The sequence below is a fragment of the Alosa pseudoharengus genome, unplaced genomic scaffold, assembly GCF_046254945.1.
Source record: "Alosa pseudoharengus isolate Yale_2024_CS ecotype anadromous, Long Island Sound unplaced genomic scaffold, YU_APseudo_1.1 YU_APseudo_1.1_scf_12, whole genome shotgun sequence".
Classification (NCBI taxonomy): Eukaryota; Metazoa; Chordata; class Actinopteri; order Clupeiformes; family Clupeidae; genus Alosa; species Alosa pseudoharengus.
In genome coordinates, this window is record NW_027468587.1 from 33,025,840 (window position 1) to 33,048,669 (window position 22,830).

General features: G+C 50.0%; 1 protein-coding gene across 1 annotated transcript in view; it reads right to left on the reverse strand.

Moving 5' to 3' along the window:
* The window catches only part of vps13b (vacuolar protein sorting 13 homolog B), a 330,552-nt gene that overhangs the window by 275,425 nt on the left and 32,297 nt on the right, over positions 1–22,830 (reverse strand). The window contains exons 8-15 of the mRNA XM_076281294.1: positions 21,726–21,907; positions 20,548–20,722; positions 13,743–14,023; positions 10,150–10,245; positions 6,940–7,062; positions 6,284–6,421; positions 4,642–4,729; positions 678–872 (exon numbers count right to left, since the gene is read on the reverse strand). Of these exons, the coding sequence (XP_076137409.1) occupies positions 678–872; positions 4,642–4,729; positions 6,284–6,421; positions 6,940–7,062; positions 10,150–10,245; positions 13,743–14,023; positions 20,548–20,722; positions 21,726–21,907 (1,278 nt within the window). The remainder of the gene's footprint in view (positions 1–677; positions 873–4,641; positions 4,730–6,283; positions 6,422–6,939; positions 7,063–10,149; positions 10,246–13,742; positions 14,024–20,547; positions 20,723–21,725; positions 21,908–22,830) is intronic.

Below are 22,830 nucleotides of genomic sequence, written 5' to 3' on the forward strand. Positions count from 1 at the left end.
TCTCTCTCTTGCTCTCTCTCCCTTTCTCTCTCGCTCTCTCTCCCTTTCTCTCTCTTGCTCTCTCTCCCTTTCTCTCTCGCTCTCTCCCTTTCTCTCGGTGTCCATCACTGCCACAGTGTACAAGTGTGTGTGAGTGTGTGTGTGTGTGTGTGTGTGTGTGTGTGTGTGCATGTGGCCTCTCTATCTCTCCATCTTTTTCCATTTCCTTTTCTCTTTCTCACTCACGCTCTCCTGAATGCTCTCTTTCTCCATTCTAATTCAAATGTGTCATTTTGGCATTACAAAATGTATGTTTTAAATCAAAATTTTGTTCTGCCAAAACTTTTCTGACTAGGCAGGTAGTTGGTATAACAAAAACAAGAACAGAACATCACACGTAATGCAATGGCAGGGTTGGTGTGTGTGTGTGTGTGTATGTGTGTGAGGGTGTGAGGGTGTGTGTGTGTATGTGTGTGAGGGTGTGTGTGTGTGTGTGAGAGGGTGTGTGTGTGTGTGTGTGTGTGTGTGTGCGTATGTGTGTGAGGGTGTGTGTGTGTGCGTGTGTGTGTGCGTATGCGTGTGTGTGTGTGTGTGTGTGTGTGTGTGTGTGTGTGTATGTGTGTGAGGGTGTGTATGTGTGTGTGTGTGTGTGCGTGTGTGTGAGCGTATGTGTGTGTGTGTGTGTGTGTGTGTCTCACCTGGCTTGGGTCTGCAGTAGGGCTCATATTCATGGTCCAGGGCGCAGGCCACCATCTTGAGGATGCGGTGCACGGCACTGCTTTGGAGACGCACGTCAACAGGACCGACCACCAGACGCTTCACAGATGACTCCTGCACCGGCGGCGACGGCTCCTCTTTACCCGCTGACGAGAAGTCCTGAGACCCAACACACACTGATACACACACACACACACACACACACACACACACACACACACACACACACACACACACACACACACACACACACACACACACACACACACACACACACACACACACACACACACACACACACACACACACACACACACACAGAGAGACACAGAGACACAAACACACACAAACACTCTCTGTTAAACAGATGAGTACAAGTTTATGGGCCCATGTACTCTAGCTAATGACCAGATGTTGATTAGGAATCATAAGCAAAAACATCAAAGTTGCATACGCATAGTTACACCAAAACATATGCATGAAAACACAAACACACACACACACAAACATATACACACACACACACACACACATACACACACACACACACACCAAAGCACCACCTAGAAAATAAACATGAAGTCATCAACAAATAGAGCATAGTGAAATGGAGCGTGAGCTCAAACAGAAAGCACGCAGCAGAGCAAGCAGAGGCACGGTGGAGTGAGCGAGGAGCGGTCAGCAGCTGCAGGGCAGCAGCACCATCTCCACGGCCAAGTCCCACCGATGGCCACCTGGGGGCCCACCGTCCCTGCAGGAGCCCTGGTTCTGGTTCCAGTTCTGGTTCTGCTTTCTGATTCAGCGTGGCAAGACACACCCGGGGGGGCCGGGTTCCAGACCCTGACGGCTCGGCGTGGATCCAGGCGGGCTGGGCCGGGGCGTGGTGGGGCTGGGCTGGGCTGTGCGGAGGGAGCGATTATTTCTCTCGGTTTTTAACGGGGGTCGCGCGCCCGTGCAGCAGAGACAGGCAGGTTGGGCTCTGATTTACGCCCGCCGCGCCACACAAACGACGCCCGGAGAGACGTCTAGCGGCTTTACGGCCGAACGGCTGAAAGAGCGAGAGAGAGCGAGCGAGCTAGCGAACGGCGCTCACGCTGCTCAACGCTACCCCGAGGAGAAATGGATATTCCAAATGTCCGCTCAATCCTGCTCTCACACACACACACACACACACACACACACACACACACACACACACACACACACACACACACACACACACACACACACACACACACACACACACACACACACACACACACACACACACACACACACACACACACACACACACACACACACAGACACTCACACACAGACACACACACACACACAGCTGTCCCTTCACTCTACACAGACAAAACAGAGGTTAGCCTTAAACCCACAATCCTTTGCAATAAAGCAGAAAAAATTGAAGGTAAAAGGGAGAGAGGGAGTGTGGAAGAGGAGGAGGGGGGGAGTGCACAAAGTGCTTGAGCAAACCTCAGTTTCTATTCATTAAGTCTGCTCTCCTCACACCGAGCACTTTTCAGAGTTCACACACATGGAGGCAAATTCCACTTTCCCGGCTGCACCGGGTTCAAATAGTGAGAGAAATGAGAGAGAGAGAGAGAGAGAGAGAGAAAAGGAGAATAAAAAGGGTTGCAGCAGGCGATGTCACTTCCTTTTCCCATTTTGGCTGGGGTGGATTAAGCCTAATATCAAACATATGGCAGCACTTAGAGCAGATGGGGGATTGAGGGATGGAAATTAGGCGGGATTTAATAGAATTAGAGGTGTCTTCCATTTTCTCACTCGCTGCTCCCAGCACCGCGTGACTCCGACGTCAAGTCAACCGGGGCTCAGAGTCCAGTCGGGCCGGGCAGGGCCAACCCGGGCCAAGCCAGAGAGGGCCAAGCTAGCCCGCCTCAGGTTACGTTTACCCGGCTTAAGACTCTGGTTCCGGTGGCTGAGGCCACTCGCCTGCTTGGGTCGCCGCAGGACGGTCAGAGGAGAGGGGGGAAGGAAGAGGGGGGAAAGAGAGAGGAGGAGAGGAGAGAGAGGGGGAGAAGGAGAGAGAGGAGGAGAGGAGAGAGAGGGGAGGCATTCCGATCACAGGGTGTAATATTAGAGCTTCTGGAAGAGGCCACTGACACTTATCCCTCTGTTCTGAAATGAGTTTGACAGCTGAGGCCCGCCGTATCTGTGTTGTCTTTTCATTTAGGTGATTATGAGTGGGAAGGCAAAGGTGACCGCGCTCTCAGCAGAGAGAGAGAGAGAAAGAGAGAGAGAAGGAATGAATGAAGGAAGACAGGATGGATGGATGGATGGATGAATGAATGAATGAATGAATGAATGAATGAATGAATTAATTAATTAATTAATTAATTAACTAATTAAAGGAAAGAGAATAAGGCTAAATAAGTAACACATTAAATATTACTAAACATAAAATAAAAAAATCTTATTAGTTTTTAATGTTGGTCCTTTTTGGACCTCCAGGACACCATCTCCTCCAGATGAAGGGCAAAGCCCATCAGTCACTGCCAACACCAGTGCCTGCCTTGTTAGCTTGTTAGCCTAAGTGAGATGAATGGCCTCTTAATCAACGCTGGGCCATAATGGCTTCATTTGCGCGGGGTGACAACACCGCATATCTGTGGCATTAGGTCGAATCAACCAAAGGGGCTTGGAAACAATCAGAGAGAGCAAAGCCATGCAGCGGGAATCCATTATCACCTCACCGTCTGTTTGCATGACCCTCGGTGACATGTGGGCCACAGACACACTCGCCATGGCAACGCCAGCGCTCCGGCTGGATCCAATCTGGTGACCTGAAAGCTCATCAAGGCGCTGCTTTAATTGCCATGTTTGGCATGCATTGGAACTCGCCAAAACCTCAAACCCCAAATGGGATTTTAATTCATTTGCCCCCCCCCCCCCCCCCCCGCCCCCTTGGGAAAAAGTGTGCACTACACGCTTGCGTGTACCCTCACGCCTTCTTAGTGCACGCAGAAGTCACATGACCACAGGTGAGTCTTGATTAGTTGACATGAGACATCTCTCTCTCTCTCTCTGGATTAACTCCACACTTCTCTGCACACAAAGACAAACTTGTCTGTTTCTAGGGGGGGGGGGGGGGGGCACTTCTAACCAAAAACCAGAGATCAAAGGCTGCGCCAAATATCTTAGTGAGCTGGGCGGGGCAAAACATGTGATCTTTACAAAGAAATGATATAAACCCAAAACCGCTCCTTCTCACACACTCTCACACACACACACTAGATTCTTCATCTTGAGCAGGCACTTTAAACTGACGCTCACCTGCCCCCGACCCAAAGAAGATTGAGTGACACCTAATTAGCCAAGAGGGCTTGTTCACTTTCTCAACAGCCACAGGTAAAGGTAGGGAAAGAAAGACACAGAGGCAGCCCACAGACATAGAAGAGAGAGAGAGAGAGAGAGCAAGGGAGGGAGAGAGGGAGGGATGTCTGAAGGGAGAGATTGAAAGGGGGGTGTGAGAAGGGAAGTGTATTAAGACGCAGAAGAAAGCGAGCGCCTCAAACAGGCGTCAGCGCTGTCTAAACAGTGGTGACAGCTCAGCGCAGCGCGGCTCAGCTCAGGTGGCCTGCAGGTAGGTTTGGGGTGAGCGAGAGGACACACGGGGCAGGGGCCAGGTGACTGCGCCCTCCGCACAGAAACCACACTCTTTTGTCTCCGCAAGGCAGACGGCTCGTTTGAGCGAGAGCGGGAAGATGGGAGGGAAACCGAGAGAGAGAGAGAGAGAGAGAGAGAGAAAAAAAAAGAGGGGGTGGTGGGAGAGATAGATGATTCTTGGAAAAGAAAGGGGGAACAGAGGAAAACAGACTGAGAGTCAGCAAACACCCTAGAGGACGTTGTGGTGGGGTGGGGTGGGGGTGTTGGGGTGTTGGGGGTGTTGGGGGCGGTCACGTAAAGGGACAATACCTTTGTCACCGCCGTTCTCCATTGTGTAGAGGTAATCCAGGTAGAAAGCCCCAAACCTCTGCATGCCCGCTATCTCTGTGTAGGTCTCCTGCCAAACAAGACAAGAGGAGGCCAGAGTAAACAAGACTGAAACTCACACACACACACACACACACACACACACACACACACACACACACACACACACACACACACACACACTAACACACTCCCCCCCCCCCCAAGCCAGGACTCAATTGCCGGGAGGTTATCAGTAACTGTGGCCCTCTTCAGTGACTAATGCCACTTCAATTGCTGCCTGTCCAGCAGTGGGACTAAACCTACACCATCAGCTCATTGAGCTCCTGAAAGGAAGGGGTTAATGAGTGATATTTATGAGAGGAATGCATGTCTTTGGACCCGCCGAGACCCCACCACTTCAATAGCCACGGGGGGAGGTGGCGTCCTCACCAGAAATTTCTTTTTTTGTTTGGTAGTTGCTTTTTTTTGTTGTTGTTGTGTGCTCTGCGCATGTGGAAGCACTTATTAACAATTTGAGGAATGATCAATAATGGGAGAGGTGTATTTCCCCCCCGGTGGAAATGAGGGGAAAATGAGCGTGCTACCAAACAGAAGTGTTGTATTAGGGAGAAGTCATAATACGGCTTTATCAGTCGGAATTTCCCCCCTAAACGCGGTCATGCAGACTTCTGACAGAGTGCAAAAACGTCAAAATAGGAATGTCCAGATTGTTTTCAGATCGAAACACACTGAGGCACAGTTAGTTATTCCAACTCTGAACGGTAAAGCACAAAAAAAGCAATGGCATGCTTATGGGATAAAACACAACCGAAGCCAAATACGTCCACTTTGTTAACGCCCAATCAAACAAACCCCCAGGCGCCCCCCCCCCCCCCCCCCTTGCAAAACACACGCAGTCCGGCATCGTCAATCACTTTTGCTCATCCCAGGATATCCTGAAATGGCCGCGTTGGCACCTAATCACACCTGAGCGGAGAGAGCGAGCAGGGCCACCCGGGCGGTCGCGGACGCCGCTGTTTGCGGGTTGAGGACGGATGGGCTCTCTGTTTGACTACCAGGCGGAGGGGCCGCAGTGTGTGTGAACAGGTGGTGCTGTGTGGGACACACCTCTGATAAGGTTGGAGAGGGGGCATTAATCTCCGAGCCCCTTCAGCTCGGACAGCTCGGAGGAAAACACACATTTTTTTTCAATGTCTGACACTGATATGGCAACCTGGGACAGAGTAGGCAGCCCCCCCCACACACACACACACCCCCAAGTCGCTAGTTACATACTACGGATGAACCCCGTAAACCCTGCAACTCACTGAATCACTTTGGAGGTTTGGAAGTTGCCAGTGAATTTAGCTTTTTCAAATGCAGATGTCTCTAAGTTGATGTATCCCCAACATAAACTTACTTGTGCCAAAACTGAGCACTATTAACTATTGTTAATTGTGTCACTAACATTAATTACATCAGTAATGGTTTCTCGCAGCATTCTTAGACAGCTACACTGCTAATCATCTTCATCTGAGAATGCTACTTTTCACATTTCCCCTTCCTTCACCATTAGGACCTTTTGCATAAGTATTGCAAAGTGTGTGCAGTGATGTGTAGGGGCCAGTGCAGGGAGAGGTACCTTGTGCAGGTTCCCATCCAGGATGAACTCAGCACGGACGCCATTGTTCTCAGGGCTCCGGTAGTCAAAGAGGGAGTTGGTCAGGTAGGTCATGCCTTTGGAGCTCAGGTTCTCCCCACAGGTGAAGAACACAGCATCCTGTCAACACACACACACACACACACACACACACACACACAAACACAAACACAAACACAAACACACACACATTACTGTACAAGGATGCCATCTGCCCCAGATAAAGGGAAGTCTTTTTATGTTTTCCTTTTCAGTGGCTCTGTAGGGGTGGATCTACAGAGCCTACCAGTGATCAGTTTAAAATAAAACACATGATATTGAATGCATCATTTGGAGACACTGACAAACCTTCAAGGTTCCTTAATATCATGCCCTGATACCATGTCCTGATGTTTAAGTTGTTTCTATTTCACCCTCCCCCCTTTTCCTAACCACTTACACAAACAGATATAAATAAATAATATCTATTAGTAATACAGGTCATAAGGTCAGCAGAGAACCTCTACACATCTATGAATCTACCCTAACTGGCAGTGGAACAATCTGAGCCAGGTTGACCTGTCCAGGGCACTGGGAGACAGGTGAGAAAGGGGCGTCGGTGGCCGATGGCCTAATCTCTCTCTCTCTCTCTCTCTCACCTCTTCACGCCTGTTCATGTTCTCCTCAAAGTCCCGCACTCCCATGATGCCCTTCAGGCACAGGGCCCGACAGCCCACAAAGCCAATCTGACAGTTGAAAAAGGGCTCGCCCTTCATCAGCGCCTGTATGGAGAGAGGGGTGGAATGACAGAGAGAGAGAGAGAAAGAGAGGGATGGAATTAGAGAGAGAGAGAGAGAGAGAGAGAGAGAACAAGAGGGTGAATGAGACAGTTTGTTGACAAATAACATAAATCCATGACTTGCATACCGATGTACAGTGTATTATGAAACTACGGGTAAGAGGAGGGAGGGTATGAAAGAACACACTCATCATGCCCCCATCACTGCTCCCTGTTCTACCTCCAGAACACACTCATCATGCCCCCATCACTGCTCCCTGTTCAGCAGCGCAGCTCCCTCTCTCTGGGTCTGGCGCGGGCCATCCTGGGTGTGAGCTTTAAGAGCATGTCAAATTCAATATAATGCATCATAAACCTAGAGCATAATAACCTACCCGAGCACGGCACGTCTACCTCCATTTGTGGCGGGGGTGAGGTTACTATCTCATTAAGGTCTACTAATAAAACTCTCTCGGTCGGTGAGTGGTGGGGGTTAGGGAGGGGGGGTGAAGGTGTGGTTTACCACCATCGCCGTCGCCGCCCTCATCACCACACCCCCCCTCCAATCTCGTTGGGGTTGAGCTGCACAGAGCCAAACTCGACGGGGAACAGGCCCGACCAGTAAAACCTCCAGCTTCACCACACAGTAATTACAAGGCCTCATTCTCGAACCCCCACCCCTCCTTCACTGGACAGCCAAATACAGCTTACAGTGACTCCCCATCACACACATACACACAGACACAGACACAGACACACACTCACACACACATGCACACACACAGACACAGACACACACTCACACACACATGCACACGCACAGACACAGACATAGACACAGGCACACAGACACACAGACACACAGACACACAGACACACACACACACACACACACACACACACACACAAACTCAGCAGAAATTAGACTAGGAATCTAATAGGACTAAGTATCAAAATGCATCAACAAACAGGCTCCCACATTTACACCAAAAAGAGCCCAAGGGAAAACACCACAAAAGAAATACCACAAATGGACATCAGCTCCCTCAGACACATACTGTACACACTCACACTCACACTCCCACTCACACTCAGACACACACAGACACCACAGACACACACACACTCGCACACTCACACACAGACACACACACTTAAGGCAGGTTTAATTCCAGGTCCCCATTCCAGTGGCCGTATAAGTGAAATGTGCTGGAAGGGGAGTGCGCACATCTGCTGGAGCGTTTGGGAAGCAGCGGCGGCGGCGGCGGCGGCGGCAGTGGTGGTGGAGCGGAGCAGGACGGAGCAGGACGGAGCAGGACGGAGCCCAGCGGAGCCCAGCGGAGCGGAGCAGGTAATCAGTATCCCAGAGAACAAGGTATAAAAATACCTCAGCGCCCAGGAGGGACGGGGAAAATGATCGGAATGGACTCTCTCTCACACTTACTCTCACTCGCCTTTTAGATCATCTACTCTCACGCTCACTCACTCACTCGCAGCTCCTTCTCTTTCTTTCTCTCTCTCTCTCTCTCTCTCTCTCCTTTTTCCTTTAATCAATTTGTCTGTGCCTAATTTGTAAGACTTCTGTATCCCACAAGTTCCACAATTGTTGTAAATACATCTCTCTTCCACCATCCGGTTTCTCTCTCTCCACCCATCTTTCACTCTCTCCAAGTTCACTCTCCATCTTCATACATGTCCCTACACATTTCTTTTTGCACTCTCCTACTACCCCCCCCCCTCTCTCTCCTCCCTCTCTCTGTCTCTCCTCCCTCTCTCTCTCCGTGGCAGTGGTCTTAGTCCCCTGGAGCAGTCTGATGACCATGCTGAGAGAGGAATGAGAGTGAAGAGTGAAGGTCTGCTCAGGAGCAGAGGAGAGGAGAGGAGAGGAGAGGAGAGGAGAGGAGAGGAGAGGAGAGGAGAGGAGAGGAGAGGAGAGGAGAGCAGAGGAGAGGAGAGGAGAGGAGAGGACAGACGAGGAGAGGAGAGGAGAGTACCACACGAGCTAATAAAGCCGTAATAAAGGAAGGAATGAGAGGAGACGAGGAGAGATAGACGCGCACGGACAGACACTTGGACGGCTGTAGGCGCAGCGCTTGCCAGGGGGATCACGAAAAGGTCCCCCCCCCCCCCCCATCCTCCCTGCTCCTCCTTCCCAGAGAAGAATGTAAGCGTGATGGGTAACGCAGGCCCTCATCCAGGTGCGCTGCTCTCCTGTGTGCTCTCCTAGTCACAGCCAGTGACCATCAAGCGCTGCACTTTCCCACAGACCTGACCTCAAGGATATTCATACTGAACTGGGGCAAACTGGAGAGCGCCAACACTCCAGTGGAAAGTCAATTTACATACTTTAGTCATGCAGTTCAACAGGAATAGAAAGTTGATTTACAGTACATACATAATCCATAGATTTTAAGGGGATATTCCCATTGCATTCTGGGATGGAAGAGTGCAGGCTCTCTGTTCTATCCCATAGTCCTTTAGCCAACATGAGGAGACGATACGCCAGTCTCCAAATGGAACTGGTTTGTATGACACACATAATTGTCATGTAGGGAGCTTTGAAAAATATCTTTTGGGAGCTTTGAATTATGACATCCTGACTGGAGAAATGAATTTCGCTGAGTTCCAGGAAAAACTGATTTATGTGCTCTTTATGGATCATAGAAGTGAGATGGACAAGACCACAGTTGGGTCATCTTGTTTGGAGCACTGTGCTGCCATCACCTGGGAATTAACAAGCTCTATCTGGCTTTACAAAAATGCTACTTTTTATTATTTGTAGAAATAATATAACATTATTATTTTCCACCAAATCATATTATTTTAAATGATGTGGTGCAAAACTATTTATGGACATGTCAGATAGACCATGTCAATTCTCGGATGATGCTGTGCTGTCTAGCAGTGAAATGCTTAAAGTGAAAGTAGTGAAATGCCTCGGCTTGCAGAGAACACTGGACTCTGATGCCTTGCATGAACCTTATGGAACACAGATCTACAGCGTTTTGGAGTGCAAAGCTTTGAGTGTGAGCCTGATAATGGGACATCAGGGAGATAAGTGGTGTTGTTGCTGTCGTCATGGTTACAGTACCTCCACGGTGATGCCCTCCTGCTCCACGCACAGCACCTCCCTGGACTTCACCTTCTGGGGGCTGTAGTAGCTGCTCTCCGCCTGCGTCTCCGTCAGCTAGGGGGGGGACACAGGACACAGAACAGGGACAGGCGAACTTAGAACTTAGACACAGAACTTAGAACACAGACAAAGAACTTTAAGCTGAAGTTTGCATAGAGAGAAAGAACCATTTAACTATGGCAACATGCCATGCTGGACAGAAAGCACAGCATTAATGTACCAATGCAAATCACCCCACAGTAGCACTCCTCCACATCTTAATAGAGAGAGCCACAGTTTGACTTGGCAGCGAGAGGCCATTTCAGCTTTGCATTAAACACAGTACTGATTAACCAGTGAACAAGACTACCATTATATGACTTATGAGGGGAAAGTCCCTGTTGGTCAAGAGCAGTGGGAAGTGTTTTGGACAGACCTGGGCTCAGCACGGTGGAAATAGCGGAGAAAACACCCGAGGAATGTCCAGAGGAGTCTTTGTGCCCGAGAGACATGCATCACAGGTATGCTTTTTCCTGTCTAAGTGGGAATTGGGCTTTTCTTCTTTAAAGGGAGAGCAAACACATTGGCTTCAAAAGACACTCAAGTGGCCTTTCAGCGGACTGCACTGATACTGACCGGGAGGCCATGCGTCTCCACTCCAGCCCATTCAGAGCACCAGGGAGCTAAGTATCACTCTAGCATGAAAGACAAACTAGACAGTCGGTGTGTGTGTGTGTGTGTGTGTGTGTGTGTGTGTGTGTAGGAAGGTGGAGAGTTACCCGAGTAAAACTGAGTTAAGCATATCTGGGATATCTGAATAGGATGCAATCTGAGGTGGAAGCCGATTTTCCAAAATGATAATGTGATACATTTAAAGCACTTTTTTCAGCCCCAACTCCAGACATGTGTGTGTGGATGGCTGGATGGATGCTTGTGATGTTTGGGATGTCATGTGTGTGTTGGGCATCCTCTCATGTCTGAGTATTGGTCTGAGTATTTTCATGGTCTGTGAATAGGTCATTTGTGGCTGGCTAGCGTGTGTGTGTGTGTGTGTGTGTGTGTGTGTGTGTGTGTGTGTGTGTGTGTGTGTGTGTGTGTGTAGAATTTCTACAAAAATGTGTGTGTTCTTGTGTGGAAGAGTAAAGTATGTGGTGTCTGCATCTACATGTATGTGTGTATGCTGCATGGTCTATGTGTTTGTGTGGTGTGTGTGTGTGTGTGTGTCTGTGTGTGTGTCTCTGCATATATGTGTGTTGCACGGTCCATGTGTTTGTGCGGTGCGTCGGGGGAGCGAGCAGAGGTGTGATGGGAAGGCCGTCTGCGGGCTGGAGGACTTAGCCTCCACTTTAGCACAGGAAGCAGGTGCACCAGCAGCAGCTGCGCCTTATTATCCCCCTGCCGGAGCCCTCTCCCTCTCCCTCACGCCCCGATCCCCTTACCCCATCACATGTGTGGAATGCCACAAACACTTTCCCAGAAGCCCCCGAGAGGGCCGCCGAGAGAGCCTCGGTGTTAGCGTGGCCCTTTGAAGCCTCTGGGCCGCAGAGAAACCCCCGGCTCGGCTGATGTGTTCTCCAGAGCCAAAATGGCCGCTGCTGGCTCCAGACACTTGGACGGTTGTACCTGCTCCTAAAACAACACCGGAGGCCAGTTGCACAGTCTCTCACTGTAACCCCAGCCTACAGCTACTGCGGCTGCCGCCGCTGCTGCTGCTACCCCTCTTCCCTTTTCCACCAGAACTTTCCAAACCTGCTAAAACAATACTCATCCAATTCCCCACTATTAGCAGGACCTCCTACCAGCGTTATTCCAAATATGTGTTTTTCACTGGCAGCGCTGACGCTACATTGCGGTGACATTGACCAAAGGAAAAAGGAGAAGCTGGGAGCAGGGCGACCAAAGGATGAGGCCGCTTTGTGTGGGTCTGGATGGCCTGGTCAGTGGAGCCTCAGGCATGACCACCAGGGTTTGGAGCTGATGGGCTGAGAGGGTGGTCTGTCAGAAAGTGATGATTGACTTAAAAAAAAAAAGAAACTCCCGACTGTTTGTCTTTTCGATCAAATGTTAAGGGTCTGCGTTCGCCATCATGCCAGATGGCAATCCACCCATGGATCAAAAGCTTTCATCGATCTCAGACAAGGTATGGTAAAGTTTGCTGTTTTCTGAACCCCTCTCTCCTTCCTCTTCCTCCCTGTCTCTCTCTCTCTCTCTCTCTCTGTAGCTCTCCAGTTTCACTGCGATCTCTACAGCAGGTTCACTCGAGCGGCAAGCCATTTCAAAGCCAGAGGAAGAAAACAAAACAAAACAGACAAAAAAAAACGCTTCCTCCGGCATGAAACGGCTCGGCAGAACCATGCACGCTAAAAGAGGCGAAAGACCATTCAGCTGTCTGCAATTACCGCTCAGGAGGAGCAATTAATTGATTAAAAGAACCCAAACACTACAAGACCAATTTGAGCGTTATTAGAAAAACACCGGGCTCTGCTTGGCACCGGTTCCGCTTTCCCCCGGCGTTCCACAAGTCAGAACGCAGAAACCTGATCGGAGGTAGTGAACGGAGTGGTGGAGAAATTCCAGAAAATTCTACGCTAAACGAGCAGGATTACTGCACTTATCTGCTTTCTGAATAGCAATCACAGCGGGTGTAATGTTGAAAACATTAATGCGACCGGTTGGCTCTGCATGCGAAGCTCCGGCTTTATGAATTCTGGGCCCGCTGGGCTTCCGTAGGCTCTCTCTCTCTCTTTGACTCTCTCTCTCTCTCTCTGAGGTGGTGTCTCAGTCAAGAGTAATCAGGTCGGCAGTAAGCTCCTGGAGGTAAGGTAAACCAACCGCACTCCTGCCACACTTCCACCATAATGTGGAAAACTTTACGGCCTCACCAAGCACACCGGTGCTGGGGCAACCCAGAACAAGGCGAGGCAGAGCAGAGCAGAGCAGAGCCGAGTGGAGCAGAGCGAATTAATTACAGCAGAGGAGTCCAGCTGTGCTCCACAAACCCACGAAAATACACCAGGCCGGCTGCGAAGGGAGGATGAAAAGCAAGGCACACTCAGTGGTGAGAGGAATGTGCCTTTGTAATGAAACCAACTGGATCGGGACAATTGAATTTGTTCTGAGAATTTGACTGAACATGTTTTCTCTACTCCAACTGCCGGCATCATTTTTGGGAGAGAACACTACTGTACAGTGTGTGAGTGTATGTGTGTGTGGGTGTGTGTATATGTGTGTGTGTTTTTTGTTTCTGTGTGCAGATATGAGTATAATTAAAGTGCGTGTTTGTGGGGAGGGTGTGAATGTTTTTGCTAGTGCATGTTTGAGGACATGTGTCATCTCTGTTGTGTCTGTACGTGTGTGTGTGTCTGTTTGTGTGCTACAGTGTACTGGTGGACATCCATGAATGGCCTCTCTTTGTTTGTGTGTGCATGGGTGCATGTGCATGTGCATGTGTGTGTTTGTGTGTGTGTCTGTGTGTGTGTGTGTGTGTGTGTGTGTGTGTCTGTGTGTGTGTGTGTATGTGTGTGTGTGTGTGTGTCTGTGTGTGTGTGAAAGAGCGTGTGTGAGAGCCTCACCTTAAACGTGACTGATGCCTTAGTGCAGTAGAAGCCGATGGACACTATGGGGTCTTTGGGCGTGTGTTGCTGAGGGCCGCTGGGACTGCCCTCTCCCTGGTCACCCTCCACATAGAACCCCCCCTCCCCATCCTCTTCATCTTCGCTCACGATGGCCGGCACAAACGACCAGGCCCACGACACCCAGCCCTGCTCGTCGTCATCTGACCCCGGGGACATGTACTGGTCTGGGCTTGGGTACTGGCCCGCCATGGCCTGGGGGTCAAGGTCCACTTCCATACCTGGACACACACAACAAAGCAGTTCTTCAACCATAGCATATTACATTAGTTATAACACAGTTACAACATAAACATGTCAGTAATGTCTGCGTCTAGACTTACTGGTCTGGTCCGCCACCATACCTGAATATCCACAACCTATAGCTAGTTCTAACAGAGGTTCTAAGAGAGGTTCTAACACAGGTTCTAACAGTTTAAAAGAACAGACATGAGAGCTAGATGAGGAAGGTGGGAGGCGGAGGGGTATTACGGTGCACTTCACCTCTTGTGTCCCCTCCTCATCTCTCACACCTGTCATAGCTATGAGTTACAGGTCTGCTGACCGCACGGAACCACTGCTATGCCGCTGGCCATGCTGGAGCGCTGAGAAACAGGCCCGCATTCCTGTCTCCGCTCCAAAGAAAATGCCTCTGGTCGGCGCTCCGCTAACCAAAGTATTCAGGGTCGCAGGCAAAAATAGACAAAAAACGCGGCTTCAAACGCAGTGTCGTTCTCGCACAGTGTCAGAAGACAAACTTTATTTTGTCACTCGGCCATGGCGCTGGAGTGACGTGTTTGACAGACGGGTTCCGCTGTCAGCAAAAACAATAAAAAAAAAAAAATCTTTCCTCGCGACGCGGCGCGGAGACAGCACAGTAGCGTTCTGCTGACAGACATGCAGGTGTCCAGAGGCCATGATGAGACAGGAAGTTGCCATTGTGCATATGTGTGTGTTGGACGGTTGCTGGGGGGGGGGTAGTGGGAAAGGGCGGGCAAAGGGGAGCATGGTCATTGGTCATCGACAGTTTCCTCTGACCAGCCAGGAATGCCGGCTGTGACATGCAAGTGACCAATCGGGTCACAGCACGGTGGACATGTAGAGCGCGGCCGCAGCTGCGCTGTCATTGGCCAGGATATGATAAAGGGAATCAGGGAGGAACCGTGGGGGGGGGGGGGGGGGGGTGGGCACGTCCATAGGCTCAGTCATGTGCTCGCCGTGACCTCTGACCCCCGGCCCATCCTGTCTGCCCCCCCCCCCCCCCCCCCTCCCCCTTGGCGCGGCGGGGAGAACGGGAAGCTGATGTCAGCGCGTAAGAATGTGTAATCCCATTCCACAGCACCTCGCGTCTGCCCGGGGGAAACAATACAGGCGGCCGGTGAGGTCAGGCCTGAGGAATCCCACAGGCTTAGGCGGCGAAAAACGGCCACATGTTTTAATGAAATCTTTCACTCCACCACATCGGACACTTTCTGGAGACGGAGCACCAGAGACTTCAAGACTCGATTGTGAGGATGTTCTTTTTTTTTTTTTCGTTTCTCTCTCACTGTTGCTGGCTGAGGCTTTGAAGTGTCAGTCCCCCCCTGCACATTAAATCCTTTCAGCTCCAGGGTTCTGTGGACTCTATGACAATTCCCATATTTGAATTTTAGCAGGGCTGTTTATATGTATATAAAAAAAGAATAAAAAAAAACACAACTTTGAAAAAATAACTTCTCAAGAAGTAGGAGGGGAAGAGGAAACAAAGGAGAGAAGTGTGTCTCAAGTGTTAATCCTGGCAGTGACACTGCAGCTGAGTGAACTGGAAAGACAAACATGCTGAGGGACGGGAGAGTTATTGGGCCCATCCAGGTGTGAAATTGACAGTTGCTTTTCACCTCAGTAGGACCTGGGACTGTTTCTGAACTTCTCTAAAGAGCAGTGGAGCAGACAGAGACACAGAACTACTCGCTAGGCACTCAGGCTTCAGGCAAATCACTTCAGCACTGTGAGTTTTTGTGTGTGTGTGTGTGTGTGTGTGTGTGTGTGTGTGTGTGTGTGTACTCTGCTGTCAGGGGTGTGTGTACGTGTCTGAATGTGGATGTGTGATGACTGAATGTGGGCATGTATGTGTGAGTAGGTGTGTCCATTCCATCCATACTTCAGTAATTAAGAACAAAACAATGTGTGTGTATGTATGAGCGCGTTTGTGCGGCGGTGTGCCCTGTTACTGAAGTATGTATCTATACTCTAGATCCTGTGAGGGCTTTCCCGTACCAGGAGCACACTTTGTGTTGCATTGGAGACACACTGATAAAAACAAGTTTCTTTTGTTTCATCCATCAGTATTGCAAAAATGCAGACAATTTGGACTATATTTCAGCCCATAAAAAGGCAGTGAGTGAGCATCAGCAGTGTGTGTGTGTGTGTGTGTGTGTGTGTGTGTGTGTGTGTGTGTGTGTGTGTGTGTGTGTGTGTGTGTGACAGGCAGTGGGTGAGCCCTGGCAGTGCCCGCAGGCTCCAGCAGATGTCCCTGTGTGAGCGTGAGGGGTGCTAGAGGCAGCGCTGCACACCTGACCCCTCACAGCAGGAGCAGCAGCCGCGCACAGCCAGAGAGGAGTGACCGACACTGGAACAACACGGCTCTGCTCTGCCTCTGAGGAGCAGAATACGCACACACACACACACACACACACACACACACACACACACACACACACACACACACACACACACACACACACACACACACACACACACACACACAGAGGCACACAGAGCCACACAGGCGCACGCACACACGCACACCACACGCACAAAGCTTCACAGACTGAGGCACACGTTCACTCCCATTGCCAGACACAAACTATGCCAAGAAACAGAGGACTAATACTCTTTGACTTCCAGGCTATTGTACAGACAAACACATGTAGTCCAGTGCAGATGAAAAAAAACAGCTAATGTTAAACATACACAGACAAAGACGCACACGCACACGCACACGCACACGCACACGCACACACGCACACACGCACACACGCACTTTTCATCTGCTTTCCTCACACCTCGTCTGTCACTATGGCACATTCTCTCAGGTGCCTGGGCCATACAACAGAAGTCTACGGCATATGTGTATGTGTGTATGTGTGTGTGTGTGTGTGTGTGTGTGTGTGTGTGTGTGTGTGTGTAAATATATGTGTGCGTGTGTGTGTGCCTGGAGAACCTAACGGCACCATGTGCAGCACATGTTTCCTCCAGCTCCCTTTCTAAGCCACCATACTGCAGAAAGATTCACATTTGCGCCGACTTCTGAAGCGAAACACCACCACCGCCGCCTTCATCTCCAGACCTTGATGAACACAAAACCAGAGGCTGTCTCATCTTATGACCGACTAGGAGCAGTCACACACACACACTCACACACACACACACTCACACACACTTCCCTCTTGAGTCAGACTGGTCAGACGGCTTGCAGTGGATGTCTGTTTCACACTTCCAGGCATCTGAGGAGTGTGGGTGGACATTGGTTTCTCTCTCTCTCTCTCTCTCTCTCTCTCTCTCTCTCTCTTCCATTCTTTGTTGAGGCTCTTAATTTCTTGCATTCTTCACAACCCCTCTTTTTTTCCCCTCGCTCTCTTCCGTGAGTGGCCAGTCCATGCAGGCACGTTAGTCATCTCCATTTCCAACCACTGAATTTTTTACTGCTGTCCACAGACTTCAATGCAGCTCACGACGAAGAGCAGAGAAAAAAAAGTCTGTTTGGTCTGGGTGCGTGGCTCAATAAACCCTGCAGAAGCTCGTGCACTCTCAAATAGGGTGTTTCGGTTCGTTTTTCTTTTTGTTTGCTTTTGTTTATTTGTGTTTTAACAAAACATTGCTGGTGTCAGCCAGGGGAACTCCGAATCGTGTAAAAAAATCACACAGACACACACACACACACACACACACACTTTACACTTTGATTGGCAAACCCTCATACTCGCACGCACACACCAACGTACATACACAAACTAAAAACACACACACACACACACACACACACACACACACACTGGCCTCCTTGTCCAACTATTTCCACTACATAGAGCTAAAAAGAGGGGAAAATGAATATTCTCTTTGAAAAAGCTCTGTGAAGAACTACGCACCATTACAAGTCACGGTGCATTACTATGTCCAGAGTGGGCTGTTGAAGAGGCCCCACACACACACACACACACAGGGATGCTGAGCCAAGACAACTTAGTCACAGGCAAAAACACTTTACTGACCAGAACACACACAAACACACCTGCATGTACCCATCCAAAATACACACACACACACACACACACACACACACACACACACACACACACACACACACACACACACACACACACACACACACACACACACACACACACACACACACACACACACACACACACACACACACACACACACACACACACACACACACACACACACACACACACACACACACACACACTATTCTTCTGCAGCAGAGGCAAAACATCTTTAATAATTTCAGATTTAATCCCAACAAAAAAATTTGATATGAAGTTAAAGGCAAGCAAGAGTTCAGTTTTTGTGTGAAAAAAGGAAAGGCTAATAAAGATTAAACGTAGTCAAATAAAACACATGAACAACCCGCACATTTCACCAGGGACCACAGCCAATAAAACAATGGCTCAGGTGGAGGATTCTGACTTTCTCCTCTTTGTCCTTCCAAGTGCTTCTGAACTCGGCCGCCCTGGCTCCTCTCACTGGCTACATGCACTCTAACCAACCTGTGAGCCGTGGCCAGATTTCGCCCACTACTCCATCTCTTTTTTCTTCCTTTTTGTCCGAGCTCTATGTCTGGGAGACAAAACACGGCAAAAGCGTTTGTGAACAATGAGCCAAGTGCACAGAGCTGTGGGCGACGGTCCAGACACTCGGGGGTGTTGCGCCGAACGCCGGGCCACCGATACGCATCGCACGGCCTCCTGGACCCCCAGAGGAGCTGGCACGTTGGCCAATCGGAGTCTGTTTCTGGGCGTTAGCGACCGAACTTCGGCCCGGCCGGTCCAGTAAAGTCGTGCGGTGCTGTGAGCCGCGGAGTGGAGCGGTGCAGTGTTTAGTGTCTAGCGCTCGGCGGTCGCGTCCAACTGAAGTGTTACCAGAAGCCTCTCTATTTCGGCTCTGGAAAGGGCGATGAAACAGAGGGTCAGAACAATTGCTAAAATATCACCGGGAAACATCCTTACAACTCCCCAGCCGGGTGAACGAGAGGTCGGTGTGTGTGTTTTTTTTTCCTTCCCTCACTTTCCTCCAGCATAATGCGATTTTCAAATGCTCAGGTTCCAGCAGCGGTCAGCCTTTCTTGTATATTTTTGCGAGAGGATCCTACTTCACCCGCCGAGCTGCACATAGCAGTAGCATGACACCAAGGCTTACATCTGGCATGGGACTGACGCCACAGGCCATGCCAACTCTCCCCCCACCACCACCCCCCCACCCCCCCACTCTGTTCAAAAGTTACAGCGCCTTTCAGGCCTGGCATTCTCCTTCTCTCGCTCTTTCTCCCTTTCTCTCTCTCTCCCTCACACACACGCACACACACACACACAAGAAACAGACACAGACACATGCAAACATGCTAACAAACAAAAAGTCAAACACGCACAAACACAAACACACACATTTATAGGCACACATGTCCTTTCAGACAAACAAACACTTTCACACACACACACACACACACACACACACACACACACACACACACACACACACACACACACACACACACACACACACACACACACACACACACACACACACACACACACACACACACACACACACACACACACACACACACACACACACACACACACACACACACACACACACACACACGCAACACAGAGTGTGGTCAGCAGGAGAGTGTGGAGGAAGAGGAGAACACAGTCAAGCTGGTGGAGTGAAACTGTGTTTCGGCCATTTTGTGAGGGCTAGTTTTTCTTCTTCTCCTTTCTGCTCTTATTTTATATGGAGGAGTTTTGTTTCTCTTTTCTCATCCTCCCCCTGAGCCTTGGCAGATGGAGGAGATCAGGCTCCGACAACGACAGTCTGTGTCCAGTTATTCTGCCCGCTGCTTGACCGGGTGAGCTTTTGTGTTTGTGTCCATATGCACATGTGTCTGTGTGTCTGTGAGTGTGTGTGTGTGTGCGTGCGTGCGTGCGTGCGTGCTTTTTCGAGGAAGGACACGGAGAACACGCCACGGTCAAACTGATGTTCAATGTGGCGTTCCCTAACAGTGACCGTCCCTGTGCACTGATGTGGAGAAGCACACACTGAGCGCGGGGAGTGGGGGCAGAGACCATGAGTCACTGATGAGGGGGGGGGGTGAGTCCCGCTGCTGTGCTCCACAAACAAACACACAGCCAGGCCTCTCACACACACACACACACACACACACACACACACACACACACACACACACACACACACACACACACCCATGAGTCAAGTGGCGGGCAAAAAAAAAAAAACCTACGGCTAAAAATATCCAGAATATGAACAAACCTAAAAACATTTCAGGCTCTTCAGACCAAGAAAGAGCATCCCTTCTTCAATGAGGAAACAATTAAGCATTTGAGGTCAACTGAGGGCCCATCTGTGCTGTGAGCTCCTTTAGTTTGACCAAAGGCTCAGTTTGTTCAGTTTGCTGACCCATCAGTCGGATGCCTTTGATGACCTGGTAGGTTAGTTGAGTTTGACGACCTGTTGTCCTCACCTGGGATGCTGACCACCACCTCCCTGGCACTGCCCGCTCCATCGTCGCCGTCCGCCTCCTTGTTGGTGCCGATCTCGCCGTAGTACAGTGCCAAGGCCAGCTCCATGACGCGGATGAACATGGGCAGCTGCTGGTCAGTCATGGACAGCTTCAGGCTCTCCACCATGGTCTGGATCTGTGTGGATAAAGACACACACACACACACACACACACACACACACACACACACACACACACACACACACACACACACACACACACACACACACACACACACACACACACACACACACACACACACACACACACACACACACACACACACACACACACACACACACACACACACACACACACACACAAATACACACACACAAATACACAGAGGCAGACACACATGCACACACATACACACAAACACAATCAAACAGACACACACACACCAACACAGAACCGTCAGTCAGCATCCATAAATGTGGATCACCCCCTCCCCGATGGCCCAAACCAAAAACCACAGTGGCAGCCCAAACAACGTCCAGACACATTACTGAGATGTCTCAAATGTTTCATCTTATTGCGTCCATTTCAGCTCTTCCCACAAACAGAGGACCCTGACACGAGGATCCTACAGCCTCTCTGGGATGAGGATCGGTAGCAGGCGGCGGTCTGCAGCCCCGGCCATCCGGCTACCGGTGACGGAGGCGCTTGGCTGTGAAAGAAGCAGCACCGACATGTCCCCTCTTCCACCCACCCGCCCGCCCTCCATGTGTGAAGTATTAAGACAGTGCCGACAGAAATGAAGTTATTAACACCAGCGAGCTCCCAACCCCCTCACCACTCTATGATGTAAACAAGAGCCAGGCCACTTAGACTGGGCGGAGAGAGGCAGAGAGATAGAGAGAGCGAGAGAGAGAGAGAGAGAGAGAGAGAGAGAGAGAGATGTGCAGAGAGGGGGCGAGAGAGAGAGAGAGAAAGGGAAAATGAAGAGAGAAGAGAGAGGAAAGAAAGAGCACACAAGAAAAAGCATGAAAGTGCAAGAGTAGAGACGTGGAAGAGAGGCAGGGCAGAGAGGGAGAGATGGAGAGAAAGAAGAAAGATGGAGAGATGGAGAGAGGGATGGAAGTATGGAGCGAGTGAGCTAGGGAGCGAGGGACGAGTGCTTGCGGCGGGAGGCTCACTTTGATGACGGCCGGTATCTTGGAGTTGATGTTGTCGTAGGTGAAGTGCAGGCGTGTTCGGAAGGAGCACTTGTAGAGCAGCGGGTCCTGGTAGAACTCGATCTTCCCGCTGGCGTTCCTCTTGTCCAGACACACCGTGCAGTCCGAGAAATTAATCACCTTCCTCAGAACCAGATCAGGGGCTGGACAGAAGAAGGACAAAGACCATCAGACAATGAGCAAAGGACGAGCAAAGAAGAGGAGTGCTTAAGAGAGAGTGACAGTTGTAGGGCCCTCATTTAATGATGGGTTATTAGGTGCTAAGTCTTAAGTCTAACTAAAGCTCATTTAAAAGTAAAGGTACAAATCCATTTGCTAAATTAACATCATGCTCAAACATGCCGCACGATATGTTCTCATGAACAAGAATTTTGCTTGTTGATAGACTTCGCAGTTTGTCCACCATTTCAATTAGGGCCCATTGAGATATGGAGACTTTATTTAACTGGTGTGTTTGTACCCACAGGCTTTCATCGAGACGGAAAGCAACTGCTCTGGGACAGGCGATCCCACACATAGAAGTCCATTTGTGCTCCACCACACAAGTGCTGCCGGATTCATTTCCCACACAGACAGGCAGGCAGAGTGTTGACACAGGAAATGGAGAGCTTCCCCACAGCTCAATCCCAGGGCCAATTATTACTCTCATCTGTCCATAGACATTTCCAACCCATTCAGATGTTATAAATACAACGGCCCGTAAATCGACATCTCCTTTGATGTAGCTTTCCGGGATATCAGCCGTGGCTGTTTTCAGCACGGAGTTCAAAGGCAGCCACCTTTACAAGCGACTGCTGCTGCTATTGTTGCTTATTGTCGCCATTGCCAACGTCCTGAAAGTATGCTCTATAAATTTCATCACCTGGGCTATTCCTATTACTATTGATGTGATACGTCACTGTTGGCCAGTTTAACACATCATATTGGCATGATCCACAGGAATAGGCTACTAAACAACGTCTATGGAATGCTATGGAGTGTTATTTCCGCCTTTATATACTGTCCAGCCATAGCCGAGCCTATACTTGGCTAAGCCTAATCTGAAGACTGGAGCTCATCACGCAAA